We start from the raw sequence: 16,342 nt of genomic DNA, 5'->3' as shown, positions 1-16,342 counted from the left end.
CATGCCCCGAAGGTTCCCAGCAGGTGTGGCTGCTCCGACCCCCACGCCCAGACCCCAGCACACACCCAGAGCCAGATAGGCTGCTCCCTCTCAGCTGATTTTCACAAGAGCAGGCTGGGCTCCTCAGGGTCCAATAAACAGGGGAAGCTGTTTAGGAAAGTTCTTAGCTCTCCCAGGCTGGAGGAGAGTTGCTGCCTCCGAAATCAGAAGTCTTAGCCCTTCAGAAAATATCTCAGAGGAGAAAAATTCAAAGTTTGAGCCTCCAATTAAGCCCTGTTTGCTTCGTATATATTTTAAGCTAATAGAATGAGAAATTCATCTTGACTCAATTTAAGAAAAGAAGTATTTGAGTGTCAGTTTTAGAGGAAACACAGACGGGATAGAAAAAAATAATTAGGAGCATAAAAAAGTAGACATTATGCTACAAATGGGAGTCAGAACGTTTCATGTAAAATTCATGTCAACTTACCAACTGGTACGATTGTACTTAAAATATGCTGCCCAGGGACTTCCCTGGCGGTCCAGTGATTAAGACGCTGCGCTTCCACTGCAGGGGGAACAGGTTTGATCTCTCGTGGGGGAATTTAAGATCCCACATGCGGCTTGGCCAAAAAAAAAAAAAATGCTGCCCATAGGGGGCGTCCTGGTAGCAGGGGGCGGTGTTCTATCAGGCTGCGGGGGCAGCAGGCCTGCTTCCCTTTCCTTCCCTCACTGCCTTTATTCAGCTCCCCTTCCCATACACTCGGCAAGCTACTCGGTAAGTTCCAGTATATTCCCTTTTTAAGTAAAATAAAGTAAAATAAAATAGTCTTCTCTTTACGTAAGGATTTATTATCATGTCGAATAACACAAGGAAATATTTAAAGCACTAAATATATATGTTAAAATAGAACTACATGACAGCAGGAAATGAAGAATGGATGAGATTAATAAATGAACAATTTTGAAACACTGAAAGTGAACAGAAATACCATATTTCCTCTAGCCCATAGGTAACTATAAAAATTAAAGAAAACCTAAGAAGGTAAAAGGTAAAGCAGACACAAAAAGATCTGAGACAATAGAGGGGATTAAATTATGCAAATCTGCAAGGGGATCAACAGAAAAAATAGAGAAATGTTAAGACTGGGAATTCAAACATAAATAGTCCTTCTGTGGAAGTACACAGAATACCTGATTTTATCTTTTCAGCAACTTCTTTTAGAAACCCTATCAATCTTATGTTCAGAAATCTATGCTGGATTGACTTTACGCAGTAACACAATTTTAAAAGCCTTTTTAAAGCAAGGGGGGTGGAGGTGGGCAGGGGAGTGAAACTGTAGTATCATTTAATAAAGCACCTATATATCAACCTGGAAAATAGCTTTGGCATTTACTTTATTAGTCAACATTTTATTTTAAGGAAAAGCACTGGGTATCTTTAAAAAAATACAGCAACCACAAATTGAAAGGCCTCCTGATGCTGCACTGTTTGAGGAGTTTATTCCTTTCCACGGATTGCATGTGGCCTGGGGGCCACTTTCTAGCTGGGAGACCCCAGAGGAGGGTGCCACTTCCTGTCTAAAGAATGAGGGGCTGGACACAGAGACCAGTTAATCTGACCAGCCAGCTCATTTATAGCTCCACGTTTCCCACACCTCCTTTGCTGACACTCTTAGGGGAGAGATATGTGTTGCTTTAAATTAGGGTTTACTATACTGTAACAAATATGGATAAATGGAACATCTCAGGCTGCAGAGTTGTCAATCTGAAGTCTAATCTACGCACAAAACTTCAGAAAGAGAGGAAAAAGGCATACAATGGAACACAAAGGCCAAAAAGCTGCTCTTCTCTGCTTAGTATAACAGTCCTACAGTTGACTGGGGGCTATAAATATTAGTTTCATGATACAAACTGCTATGTGGCCTCAAAGTTGCTCTCCAAAATAGATACTCAAAAAAAAATTAATAAGAATAATAATGCTGTGCTTGCGTTTAGTGCCATGGGTCCGTTCTCCCTGCTTCAGTGGATGAAAAGTCATAGATATTTAGATTTAATACATCTAGAACACCAACCATGAGTTCACATATAGGTACTTCTCACAACTAGCCACTGAAATTATAAACTTGTCAAAGAATGCGGCAAATGGCTGTAAGAATGTTTACACATTCCTAGATAGAGTAGATATCTAGAATAGAACATCAAAGGTACTATAAAATCATAGTCTCTCGGGGCTTCCCTGGTGGCGCAGTGGTTGAGAGTCCGCCTGCCGATGCAGAGGACAGGGGTTCGTGCCCCGGTCTGGGAAGATCCCACATGCACATGCCGCGGAGCGGCTGGGCCCATGAGCCATGGCCGCTGAGCCTGCGCATCCGGAGCCTGTGCTCCGCAACGGGAGAGGCCACAAATCGTAGTCTCTCTGCAAATAAAGCACTTTTCATTCAGTTCTATGTGAAGTTTATTATCGAGGAGGATGACTATAAACTGTATACCTCTAGAGCAACCATGTCTCCCAAAAGGCACAAATAATGATTTTTTCACTTGAAATAATAATCTTCATGTAAAAATAATTCAGAAGGTGAGGAAAGACAGAAGGGTGAAGGGATCCATTGACTACATAGCTAATCATTTGTGGATTCTTTCAAATGAGGGATGTGTAACCATAACTAGGAAGCATATTTACATAAGGTATCTTACATTCAAATCTATAACTCTTTTATAGTCAAAATAAACCTTCTAACATTAGCCTTTTATACACTCAATATCAGAAAACATTCAGTGCACATTAAAGTGATCTTGGTCAAAAGCCACTTTATTTGCTACATCTTTAAATCTGTCTGCCCTCCTGTCCTTGGCTTGGGCTACACGGCAACATCACCCAACTTGAGACTGATGGATCATTTTATCATAGTCTCGACAATCACATCCCTTCCTGTCGTGAAAACTGCTGTTTATACTTTATCATTTTGGATCATTAAACTGCTTTTCAAATGTTTTCAAAGACTTTCAGAAGAGAGGTCCGTTACGGAAGACATAGACACATAGAGGAGAAAACACTGCCTTCTAATGGGCCCTTTAGTTTGGGCCTCCAAGATGATTACACACGGAGATGAAATGGGTTTTGTTCTCGGACACTACTGGCAGAGATCAAATTTAGAGGATATTTCTGAAATCTTGTCTGCAGATTCCATTCCTCTCAAGAAAAAGGAGAGAAAATTAGAAAATTCAGAAGTACTCTTTACATCAAAGCATCTGATTGATCCCATTAATTTCTGAGCTCACTTAGGGTCGCCTCCCAAGAGAAGTTTTCTTTAAGAATGGCAGAGCTGCATGATGACAGCTATCGAACTTTGGTTTTAAAGAAGGGGATTTAACATAGATTTCTCACTTTTCTATGGATTAAAAACGTAGAGAGTTCAGAACATCAGATTCTACCCCTTGCCGGCTGTTTGGATAACTTCACAGTTGCTGCACCCTTGGGGTTTTAGGTTTCTTTGAACCCTCTGCGACCTGCTGAGGCTTCCCAGCCCAGCTGGTAGAACCTTCCATATCTTACTTACAAATCAGTGCAGAATGACCTGCTGGGACTCACGTCCCACCGATGATAAATACCCTCAATAAACAGTGTGAAAGTTGTTTTCATTAAAACACGTCATTCATGTCACAGATAAGGGTGGCTAAAAAGCTTTGTTAAAGAACAAAAGTTTAGGCCACAAAGGGTTAGAGTATTGGCAAGTTGGAAGCTACCAATGCATCAGCAGCTGTGGCCTCCTGTGTCTTTGGTGCATTTGTTTAACTCAGCAGGACACACTGCTGTGGGGCTCACAGCCCCCCCCCCCCCCCCCCGTGAGACTAGCAGATGTGCTCTGGCACCGAAAAAGAATAGCCACTGAGGCAGGCGCTGTAGCCCCCAGAAGGAAGATGGACAGGCTGGAGGATTCCCAGGGAGCAGCCAGCTGCTAGCAGAGCGCCTTGAGGCAGTAAGCAAGCTGTGGAGGCCCTAAGTTCTGTCGGACATTTCGTTCTCTTGTTCAATTAATTACTCAATAAAACTGCCTCTAGACTGTGCACCCTTTAAAGGGATAGCACATGGTTTGGACAAATACCAATTATGGGGAGACACACATACAGCCCTGACCACTATATTTACAACATCATCCGGTCATAATCTTGAAAGACCATTCGATGGACGATGATGACGTGATTGTGACTGATTGTTTTTAGGCATCTGGCAAAATACACTTGTGTGTAACAGCTGCTTTTTTTTTAAATTTTAAAAATGTTTATATATGTACAATTGTCCTTGTATGCTGATATAAATATGAAAAGTAAAAAAAAAAGAAAAAAAATACATGTTTACAGTTAGCATATGGGATATTGGCCTCTCAAGCTTTAAAGTCCTGCAGAAGAAATCCTATATGCCTTAGCCCAGCATGCTAGTTTCTATTATGGGATGTTGTTTCCTTAAATGTGGAAAACAATAAACAGAAGCCTCATGCACATAGCATTACTGTCTACAATGAGGATGTGCTTCAGAATGTCGAGTTCTGAATCCATTATTGTCCCTTAGGAAACTTGCTACATTTGGGTCATGTGAGTTAATTTCAGTGATATTTCTACATATATCTGTCATGCGGATTATCCATTAACATACCAGTACCTTAGTTGTTCCATGTTATAGTGTAACATTTTAGTAGTTCTTTTCATGGTTCAATTAAATCTGAAGCCAATGACAAAAAGAAAATGGTATCCAGATGTGAGTCTCGGCTTCCTCTCCTCTGTGGCATTCCGAGATGTTTTCGAGTTGTTTGAAGAGCAGATAGATTTGCAGTGATTCAGTGAGGCTGAGTTTCTATAAAAGTTGAAGTAAACAGTTTCGATGTATCACATGTAAACAGCTGATCTTAAATGGATGTCTCCCATAGCTGCACAACAGAGAAAAGCAAAATTTCACACGGCGAAAGCAGGAAACAGACATATTCTGAGCTACAAAGATGAAAAAGATTCGGTAATTTCATCTATACTTATGTGATTGTGGATGCGAAGTCTCATAATGGATAAAATAAACACTCTAATTTTTAGTTCTCTTTTTCCTCTAAACCTGAGTCTCAATGTTTTTAACAACGGCCACCTTTCAATACACAAAACCCTCACATCCTCATTTAATATTGGGCTGGCCAAAAAGTTCCTTCGGTTTTAAAGTAAAAATAAAAGACACGTTTTTCATTTTCACCAAAAACTTTATTGAACAATATATTCACCCTTTTGTTCCACTACCTTCTGCCATTTTTCAGGCAACTTCATAATTCCATCTTCCCAAAACTTTTTATCTTTTTGAGCAAAGAACTGTTCCAGGTGCCTTTTACAGTCTTCCAGGGAACTGAATTTTTTTACATTAAGAGAATTTTGTCAAGACCGAAATAAATGGAAATCCGAAGGTGCAATGTCTGGTGAATACGGCAGATGAATCAGAACTTCCCAGCCAAGCTGTAACAGTTTTTGCCTGGTCATCAAAGAAGCATGCAGTCTTGCGTTATCCTGATGGAAGATTATGCGTTTTCTGTTGACTAATTCCGGATGCTTTTTGTTGAGTGCTGCTTTCAGTTGGTTTAACTGTATGCAGAACCTGTGGGAATTAATCGTTTAGTTTTTCTGGAAGGAGCTCATAATAGAGGACTCCCTTCCAATCCCACCATATATGCAACATCACATTCTTTGGATGAAGACCCGCCTTTGGTGTGGTTGGTGGTGGTTCATTTCGCTTGCCCCACACTTTCTTCCGTTCCACGTTATTGTACAGTATACACTTTTCATCGCCTGTCACAATTTGTTTTAAAAAGGGAACATTTTCATTACATTTCAGTAGAGAATCGCATGTGTAAATATGGTCAGGAAGGTTTTTTTTTTTGCTTATGGGGAACCCAAACGTCAAAGTGATCCAAATAACCAAGCTGGTGCAAATGATTTTCAGTGCTTGATTTGGATCTATCTCCCACGTGGTATAACATTGATCGTTCTCAATTAATATCTCGATTTGATCGCTATCAACTTCAACTGGTCTACCCGACTGTGGAGCATCATCCAGTGAGAAATCTCCAGCACAAAACTTCACAAACCTCTTTTGACACGTTCGATCAGTCACAGCACCTTCTCCATACACTGCACAAATCTTTTTTTTGCTTTTCAGTTGCATTTTTATCTTTCTTGAAATAATAAAGCATAATATGCTGAAATGTTGCTTTTCTCTTCCATCTTAAAAATTAAAATGGCTGCACAAAAATTCACCAATTTTGATAAGTTTTTTTTTTAAATGCACGCTGACATGACAGCTGTCACAATGCAATCCAACAAAATTGTTTCGAGTGCAGTTAAAGACAACTAAGTGCTACTAGAGCCATCTTACGGAAAAAACCAAACGAACTTTTTGGCCCACCCAATATTACTTGAAATTTTGAATAAATTAAATATTGTGTCTCAAATGAAATAATTTAAAATATTATTTTTAAAAAATTACACAGACCCTTATTTTCCCCAGGATTCTGATACAGCCATCTAGAACAGTGGTTCTCAACCCAGCTGTACATTTCAATGATCTGGGGATGTTTTAAAAATCCCACTGCCTAGACAGCACACCAGACCAACTAAATCAAAATCTCTCTGGTTGGGACTCAGGCATCAGTATATTTGAAAAGTCCTTCAGACAATTCAGTACAGTCAATGCTGAGAACTACTGACCTTAGGAAAGTGTGAGTCCATTAATACCACCACCGCCCAATTAAAAATCATTGCTCTGGGCCTGTGGTCAGGCTATACACTCTCCAAATCCATCACTATCTGCTAAACAATTGTCCTCTCTCAGGAGTGGACATATCAGAGTAGAATGATGTATCCAGGGCAGGATGTCAATTTCGTAATTCCCTCACCTCTTCCCTCTCCTGGCCTCTGCCACCATTTCTTTATACCAGCCCCATTGATATCTAATTTCTAAAATATTCAGTAATTGCCTTAATGGACTGAATACAAGTTTGGCATGATCAAATATAAGTGCAATTCAGTTCACCAGAGAAGGAACGCCAATTAAAAAAAAAGAAAAAAGATCAAGCCGATAAAATATGTTTCCAGGCAATATCATGTGGGTATAATTATTATGAACATGAACAAAGAAAGACTAAGATTAGTGTAACATAGGCTGCATCCAATTTCCAACCAAATCCCATTTTTACTGGAAATCTGGGGCCAGTCATAGTATGAAACCCAATGAGTTTCTAAGGAAAAAAAAAAGAGAAATAGCTAAGTGACTAAGTGGATGTTTCTCTACAGATTCTCTTAATATGTTCTCTTGACTCTTCATGGAAATATTCTGTTACCTACTTTAGGTCCACTTTATATGTCCTTTTCATTAAAAAAGACACGAAATCTCTCAACTGTGAGGATCTTTGTGTGTGGATGACACCTGCTGGTGGAGACAAGTGAAAATGAATGGTTAAGCAGGAGGTGTGCAGGGCGTCTGAGGGAAAGAAGATCTGGATTGACGCTCAGATGATGATACAGAGTAGTTAAGAGTCCAGACTTCACCTTCAGTGAGCCCAGTTTCTTCACAAATGGTTACGAAGATTAAATAATAAATGACAGCTCGCAGAAAGAAGAGAGGAACAAAGGAATGACACTGGGAAAACCTGAAGGTGACAGTTATCCCAGTGAGGAAAAAGGAGCAAAGAACTGCCAAGCCATCGCTTTTAAGAATAGGCATGACCTTGGCCGTGTCTGGATAGCTGTAACAGAAGGCTTGCTGATAGAAAGATCTGCTCGTTAGATTGTCCACAGCCCACAAAGACAGCCCAGAGACAGGGGCTGCCTATTCTATAGGATTCTGCTACTTGCTCGTGGGAACCAAGAACCAAGCAGACCTTTCACACAACTGTCCCCAAGGCTACAGTCTTCACAGCTGCCCCACTCAGCCTAGAGAAAAGGTCAAGGGCCAGCCATTTCTTCTGGAGGATGTCATTTTCATGGGCTCTCATGTGGGAACATCTCCAAAAACCTGCACCCTGGCATGACAACAGTTAAAAGAATGTCCCCAGTTAGATAGAACAAAACAGCAATGTAGACAATTTATCAGGGAGAAAATGTGAGGTGTTCTACTTCAGCAATTCCCTGCGGAGGGAAGGAATGACATCAGCCTAAGGTTTCATTACCACATACTTATATCACAAACAAGTGGATGCCTACTCACAAGTCTTTTTTTTTTTTAAGGCCAAAAGCTGAGTGCTGGTGGGAATCTGAGTTATCGTCTTCCTTTCCATTTTTTACCATTGCCCATATTAATATATGAAGGTAATTTTTTGTATGGTTAATAAAATACCACCGATTGTTTTTAAAGTCTTTTAGATTATAGTGATCTAACCAGCACATGTTTTCTTACTGACTCTGAATTGATCAAGTTAAAATTTGAATGATCCATGTTTACCTTGGACCCCATAATGTAAGTTCAGGGTCCAAGAGGCTCTGAAATATCTTTCAAAACCAAAAAGCCTAGGAACCAAGGATCCACTAGCAGGTAAATCTGTCCAGGCTTTTAAAGCTTTAGTTTTTTGCAACATTGTTTCTGAGAAGATCAAAATTATAGTGTAACTGACCACAACAGAGCCTGGACACCAATAAAGGTAATTATTCTTTAGTTATATCTTTCACGTAAGTTTCTGAGGGTTGGTCTGCCTCTCTAAACTCGACTGTATCTCAAATTTCACATAATGGTTGTGTTCTGGGAATTATGTGAGACTAAATAAAATCATAATTTAAATGTAAAGGAGGACTTAGTATTTACATGAAACTTCTGATGAATCATTTTTATAAAAATAGTAAATTCCAAATATGTTTTTAATGTTTTTTTTAAATAAAAGGTTGCTAAATTTCACCATACCCTTGGCCATACTCTTTTTTTTGTTTTGTTTTTTTGTGTTTTTTTTTTTTTGTGGTAGGCGGGCCTCTCACTGATGTGGCCTCTCCCGTTGCGGAGCACAGGCTCCGGACGCGCAGGCCCAGCGGCCATGGCTCACGGGCGCAGCCGCTCCGCGGCACGTGGGATCCTCCCGGACCGGGGCACGAACCCGCGTCCCCTGCATCGGCAGGCGTACTCTCAACCACTGCGCCACCAGGGAAGCCCCCGCCATACTCTTTAATATTACAGATTTTCAAGGTTCCTTTCCTTGTACAGTTATCCAAATTCCACCCCCATCCCCAAGACACTGATCTGACTTTCTGTCATGGGTTCCTATTTTTTAAATCCTACTGGGTGTTATTAGCCAACAAAAGGCCTGAGTTAGCAAACTGGGCATGGAAATGAGGCTGGTTTACTTAATCTCTGGCATTTCAAGGTATATGTAAAAACTGATAAAGCAAAATACACTCTCTGTTTTGTCTCTTCCAGGTTGTAATATATTGGCTGCAATGAATAATAAAAGATGTAAATATATAGCAGTGAATAATTAATATAAGCCAAATATCTCTAGAATTCATCAATAATTAAACAAATTTGCCAATACAAATCTGGGCCCAAAAGCCCCAAGAATCTACTATTTTCCAAACTCAATTTTTCTCATGTTCTTATGAACAAAAAAAGGAAAAATGGCTCTCTCTTTTAAAACATCAACTCACAGATAAACGATCATGACTGAGGATGTTAGCATATGGAAGAAGTTCCCACATACCCTGGCACTTTGTCGGTTCACTTTCTTCTCCTCATCGGGAAGGGGAGGCATTGGATAAGGGTATTTTCTGCTGGAGGCAATAGACCCAGTTGACGAAGAAGGAGACTTGGCAGGAGATAAAGTCCTGAGACGTTGAGAACACATGAAATACATATTATGTGATTGCCTAATACCTTTTCAAATATCTGAAAAATGGGTTCAGAAAGAACCCTCTGATTTCTACTTTCATAGGCCACTACTGCAAAGGTTTAACTACTGGGACATACTCTGTCATTCACAACACTAGAATGCTAGAATTTTATCTTCCTAACTTCAAAACTGCAATGGATTGTTTAAATATTAGTACACAGAATACTTTTCAGCTAGAAAGCCACTAATGAGGTTTTTTATAGAATAGATTTTTAAAAAGCTAAAATGAAGAAGGGATCAAAAAATACTCTAAGAGCTCATAGTGGTAAATTAAGTGTACGATATTTAATAGTCTACCTTATTTTTATCCCTTAATGTAAAAAATGTTTTTAGTGCAGTAATTCCAATTATAGTTTTAAGATCTGAAAGTACAACTGATACATTTATTAGTTACTAAGTCACACACCAGTTTACACAAAACTCATGCATTCAGAGGCCAGTGTGTTAGTTGTGAAAGAACAAAGGCAAATACGAGGGTTTTAATAACACATTAGTAAACATGCAAGCGGTAAGGAGTGCAGAGTTCCAGCCAAACAAAGAGTCTGATGAGAACATACAAAAATGGTCTGATTAGTCCCTACAATCATCATTTCTGTATAGGGGAGGATTCTAAGCCATAGACATAGACCTTGGTAACTCATGTAGGGTATACTTGTCATGTCAATAAGGTGGCAACACTTTAATGACTGGAATTTTACTAAAACTAAAACCAAACACAACAACAAAAACTCTTCCTATTTGGATAATGTGTTCTCATCATGGAGATATTCCATATGAAAGATCTGCATAAGCTCTTGGTACATTACGCTGTTCTTGTTTGATTCTGCATGCACAGTGGTAATATTTGTGACTAAGCAGAGCGCACTGGAAGAGACCATATCTGCTATTTTGTCTTTAAAGTGAAAAAAAAACAGCTGAGAGTGAAAAGCCTCGATTCACACTGTGTCAATGAAAAATAAACATGATAATTCGGCAGTAGCTACCCATTCACAAATGTCACCACTACACATCCATGACCCCTCAATTCCTGGTGCAAGGCGGTAATGACCACATCACTGAACTGGTGGCACCGCCATGCTGAAGCACAGGTACTTATTTCAGTGGGGTGCATTGCATCTGCTGTAAGTGACTGACTCAGCCTGCGACTGCTTGTGGTGTGGTAGCCTTCTGTAGGGGGGAGATCTAGTTACTGTACTGCCTGCACCAAATGAAGATGTCCTTTTCTCCCTGATTTTAAATTTCCGTTCCTATCCATATATCATTCTTTGCTCTGGTTCTGCTGTAGTTTTCAAATCAGTTTCTATTTTATGGACACTAAATTCAAGCTAAGATTTGAAAATAGTTTTTCCTACAAACCCTGAGATTTGGCTCAATTTTAAGACTCAAGAGTGATTCAGTTTACTTTAAATCTGTAATTCCTAATGTTTCCTCTGTTTCTGGAAAATGTCCAGAAATGTTCACTCCTTAATGTGAACTGTCCCAATATTGCAGCTGTTTGACCTCTGCTGTATTAATGCTATCCATCGCGGAGGAGATGGTTGGAACTTAGAATGTAAGTACTTCAAATCCTCTAAAGTACTATTTTTTTTAAAGTACTATTAAAGCAATGTACTACCACATCTTTTTCTAATTCAGAAATTCATGATTATTTTCAATTTTAGGAAGACATTTCAAATAGGACGATGATCTTTAGGAAACAAATTCAGTATGTGTAGAATGAGCACATACTTTTGTATGTAAAGATTTAAATATATCTTTCTAAAACTAGGGATATTAATCTGGGTTTGGATTTTAGCCTAATCACTACTGATAAGATATCCATGTTCAGAAAAACGAGTCAGGTACGCAAACAGCTAAATCTTGTTTACTTTAGGGGATCATACAAACTGAGTCCTCTTTTTCATTCTCTGCAGTGTGTGTGGGTGTCCATAGGATGAGGTATTATTGGCTTATAGCTTCAAAGTCATGCCAGCCATTCACTCGGCCATGGGTCCAAGTGACCAGCTTTGTATACATACAGGGCCATTCCAGTGAGGGTGCTGGAAGTCCAGTCTTCCCCTCAAATAGCTTTCCCTGGCCAAAGCCAATGAGTTTTTTAAAAACGAACATAGTGGTGTCCTCCAGAACCCCACAGAAACTGCACATTTACTACCTCTCACACTAACACACTAGTTTAACTGACACTTTGGACCCTAATAGGAAGAGAAACCAAGCAGCACAGTTTAGGAGGAGCAAGGGGCATCAGGTGTGAGGTTGGGTAGTGTGTGACAGTATCAAGGGAATTATCTTGGGGGGATGGGCAGCACCAGAGCAGGCGTCAAAATAAGAGTAGAGAACAAGGCAGGGTAAATCAGTTTAGGGAAAACAAACTTCATATTTCACAAATGTCTACGAAAGACATTTCTTCAAAACCACCTCCAGGCTCTTTTCTGACCTTGGCTACTTGGTTGGTGGTTCCAATCTGGCTTCCACTGAAAACCAGGCACCAGCCCAGCTCATTCATTTACAAAGTAAATTTTGGACAAATGCTAACCGTTATCATTACTGCGTTTTTAAAAACCGTAATAACCATAGTGGGTGCCATTTAGAATTACACAGTGAAGGTACATCCTGTGCCAATGGATTGTGGTGTGTCTTGGGGCTACATCAGACCTCCTGGGTTTGCCTTCTGTAGATAGGCAAGGCCAATCTCACTTCTGTCCCCCAGAACAGGCAAAAACCAGGCCAGTCACACACGTGGGACACACGCCTACCACCTATTCACTCGGCTGTGCTCATGTGCAAATTTTATAGTAGTCGGATGGAAAAAGAAGAGATTTTGGAGTCAGAGCCAGGCTCGTAATTCAGGTTCTGACACTTACTGGCTGTGCCATCTCGAGTTACTCTTTTGCTTCATAGAAAGGGAATAAGAATGCCTACATCTCATGATGTTGTGAGAAATAAAGGAACAATGCAGGCACTCAGACAGTTATTATCATTAGTTTCTTTCCAGAGTTACTGCATATCCACAAGATCATGGAAGAGAACTCACAAACCGCTGATGAAGTGAGTAATCCAGCGGATAATACCCAATAGTAAGGAAACCGTCTAAGAGCTTGTAAAGCACTGTCACCAACAGAACTGCCCCCAGGATCTAGGTATGAGAAGATAATGCTCTCACTCTGACCTCACCTGCTCCTTTGTGATGATCTGAATATATATTGACCACAATTTGAGCAAATGCTGTCCTATGAGAACTGGCTAAGGGAGCCCAAGTGAGGCACTCCGATCGCTCAAAATCTTTTGGCATTTGCTTTGCTCTTCATAGTGAAATGGATACAATTTTTTTTTTTTTTTTAATGCTGGGCAGTATTTCGGACCAGTTTTCTGCGAAGTCCCCACATTGCATTTTGATAAGGATGCCACAAACCCCACACCCCGTGGGTGACTAATAAAGTGACCTTTGCCCTCATTGGTGGTTTTGGCAGGAGAAGTAGCCCTGAATGACCTGGCGACAGATGAAGCAGACCTGAGCTTAACCATAGGGCTGGCAGAGCATAAGCCAAGGTGTGGGTGCTCTGTGCCTCCTACATGAGGCTTGGTGTGGACAGACAGTGGATGAAATTCACTCTGTTGCGTTAGAATCATTGCGTTGCAAGCCCTGGGATACCTCAATTATTCACCACTTCCACAAAAATTCTATGTTGATTTCCAAGTCTTACAGGCATAACCCTTATTAACCCCCAAATGACAGTTAACTTGTAACCCTCCTCTGAATTATATCTAGCCTTTAAACATAAATATGGATTTTTAATAAGGAAGTCCTCCTATGACTGTCCACTGTAGGACCAACATCTCATAGTACAAGAGGAGATAAAGGAACCCTCTACAATTGCCCTTGCAGCTTTGCACGTGCACCTGGGGGAGCTGAAGCATTTCCCCATCCAAATTACATTTAGTCATGCAGCTTCTGGGCAGACCTGGGGGCTGGTTTTAAGAAATGTGAACTCTTCTCTGGGAGCCACGTAAACTACTCAGCTTACCCAGGGAGGTGAATCAACTCTTCCGGAGTACCATTTCACAAATTACGGCTGCAAAATGCTAAGTCCATTTAGGTATATAAGCCCTACCCCATAAGGGACCAAAGTCATTGTGTTTTGGTTCCACAGCTAATACAAATTATAATCTGCCCACAAGCCTGAGGAAAAGAGAAATAGGACTGCAGGTGAGCCAAGATTCCAAATAACATTCAAAATCATCTTACCTGTCTTCCTGACGCTGGCCATCTTGGGAGCTACAGGTGAGGGTGGGATGTTTGAATGTGAGTGTATGTATATGAGGTTCAGTGCGAAAGTGGTATTAGCAGAGGGACAGGGCAGGAGGGAAAAATGGGGTATAAAAGCAGGAGGTATTTTTGTGAGCAGGCAGGGGTTATGCTTCCCTTGGGTTATATGCAAATGTATGGATCAAATTAAAACGCAGGTAGGTCTAATCATTTTCTCAAACTATACATGTCTAAACTAAATGGTACACTGGAAGAGAAAGTCCACCTTATATGGGTGCTGAGAGTTAAAAACACATACATATTTTGATATCTGATAAATGCTGACCCAAGTCATGGTAATAAGTAATCTGAAAGCTTATTGTTGAAGTTATGTTCAGAAGAGGTAGTAATTGAGTCTATATTGCTTCTTTACATTAGTTGTCCACAAAGTAGTCAGATATAAAGTCGATGTTGACATCTAGGAAGTCAGTTTGATATTATAAAGAGTGAAAAAAATGCCATTAAGAGCCGTGGAAATTCTCTCTGACCTCTAATGTTACATGAGCTGCAGTGAACTGAGTAAATTTGCTAGTTTCTAAAATGTAGGAGTATTCTGTCTGCTCTTTTGTGAATCAAGATCGTGTTTCTGATCTGTTTCCTGTTCTGTCTGAAGGGTAAGACAACAACATTCTTACTGGAATAAAAAATTCCTTTAGATGCTTTTTTGAGAATCTGTAAAACCCTTTTCCAGCATAGCCTTCTCTGATAGCAAATGGTTGTACTGAACAAATGAAGCCTAAACTCATTCCACACACTCTCATGTGGTCAATATTATCTCAACAATTTTCAAGTTCCATCAAATCAGTGTTTTTACTCAAAGTAAAATTCCACCACATTTCATATGGTTTCTTTTCACGTTTTTCCTTGAGTTTTTGTATGCACTATGCACTCTTCAGGCAGTAAGTAGGAAAAATGCATTATGAAACCGCTAGATTCTAGAAATTAAATTGTTCAGGTTAATAGTGCTTCTTTATTAGTGGAAAGTATGTTTCATGCCCATAGAACACTACATAGCATAGCGTGAAGAGAAAGCTACTAAAAAGCTCAAGATGGGGATAGGGACATGCACTAAATGGCAACCCTTTCAAATGGCTTCATTTGAAACGTTCAGAAAAGAACTAGACTTGCTCACGAAGCCAAAAACAGAGATCAAAAGGCAGCAAATACACAAGGACCCTTTCCACCTATGGGAACTTGTATTGGGAGATACAAGATAGAGAGCCAGTCACACTACAGTATTTGAATGTGCTGGGAGAGTTTGAAAAGGATATAAAATTAATTTATAAAATACCTAAAGTATGGTCCTTCAGTGTTTTTATTCACATCTTCTACCCACTTAGCTACATTATAGTCTCTTTTGAACCATGGGTTTAAATACCTGCAGAAAGCAATGGAAGGAACAAAGAAAGCAGAACAAGATAGAAAATCTGAAAATACACAGCACAAGCTTAGCAAGGATGTTCTTCACCCTCCAAACACTAATGACTATGGCAAATAAACCAGGATGGATGCTGGGTGATTATGAGGCAGTCTGTACAATGACATGGCAATAAACTCAGCTACAACAAGGCTCAAGGCATTCTAGAATGCATTCAACCTTTCAGGGAAAGCCTTTCCAGTGGTTTCCCAAAGTGGATCAGAAGCTCTCTCTCAGAGATCTGTCAGCAGTCCCATTCACCCACCTCCAAAGTGGCTTTTTCCACGCCACCACTCATTTGGCTTCTTGGTTTTCAAATGATAATGGGCCTTTTTGAGAATATTCAGATGGCTGCAATTCCAACCTGGTGTTTGGGAATATAACACCCCAAGAACAATTAAAAGGGGCCACGTTCTCTTTCCAATATGAAAGGAAAGATTTTACACGGCCTCTGTCTCACTCCTGAGAGCAGATCCCAAGCTGGAGTCAACGAGAAAGGTGACCCAGCTGGCTCTATAAGGAGCAGAAAGGGACCCACTCTTCTGATCCTGGAGCCCCAGCGCACAGTAAGTGTGGTCCCAAGAGGCCTCCATGTTCTTGAAGGTGGGTTTAGTAACTTAGGTGCAGCTGCGATGTCCCTTCCTCCCCTTTGTGCACTCCACACTCATGTTTCCAGTAGGAAATGGCCCTCACAGGTTGCCTTCCAAGTGTCTGATCACTAAGGAGTGACTGCCAGAGGATAACAAC

The 16,342-nt window shown here is 40.3% G+C and overlaps 1 protein-coding gene across 16 annotated transcripts in view; it reads right to left on the bottom strand.

Annotated features, from left to right (window-relative positions):
• Positions 1–2,304: 2,304 nt before the first annotated feature.
• ADAM22 (ADAM metallopeptidase domain 22) overlaps positions 2,305–16,342 on the bottom strand; it is a 240,513-nt gene continuing 226,475 nt past the window's right edge. For 11 of the 16 annotated variants that reach the window (XM_060156996.1, XM_060156999.1, XM_060156987.1 and 8 more), the window contains 2 exons: positions 9,687–9,810; positions 2,305–4,904 (listed from right to left, as the gene is read on the bottom strand). In XM_060156996.1, coding sequence (XP_060012979.1) covers positions 4,884–4,904; positions 9,687–9,810 — 145 coding nt within the window. In that variant the 3' untranslated portion in view covers positions 2,305–4,883. Of the gene's footprint in view, positions 4,905–5,218; positions 5,606–9,686; positions 9,811–14,118; positions 14,149–15,469; positions 15,557–16,342 lie in introns of those variants that run through there. The other 5 variants (XM_060156988.1, XM_060156984.1, XM_060156994.1 and 2 more) reach the window with 2 other exon arrangements.

This window comes from Lagenorhynchus albirostris, chromosome 8 (assembly GCF_949774975.1).
Source record: "Lagenorhynchus albirostris chromosome 8, mLagAlb1.1, whole genome shotgun sequence".
Lineage (NCBI taxonomy): Eukaryota > Metazoa > Chordata > Mammalia > Artiodactyla > Delphinidae > Lagenorhynchus > Lagenorhynchus albirostris.
This window is presented reverse-complemented; position numbering and strand designations above follow the sequence as displayed.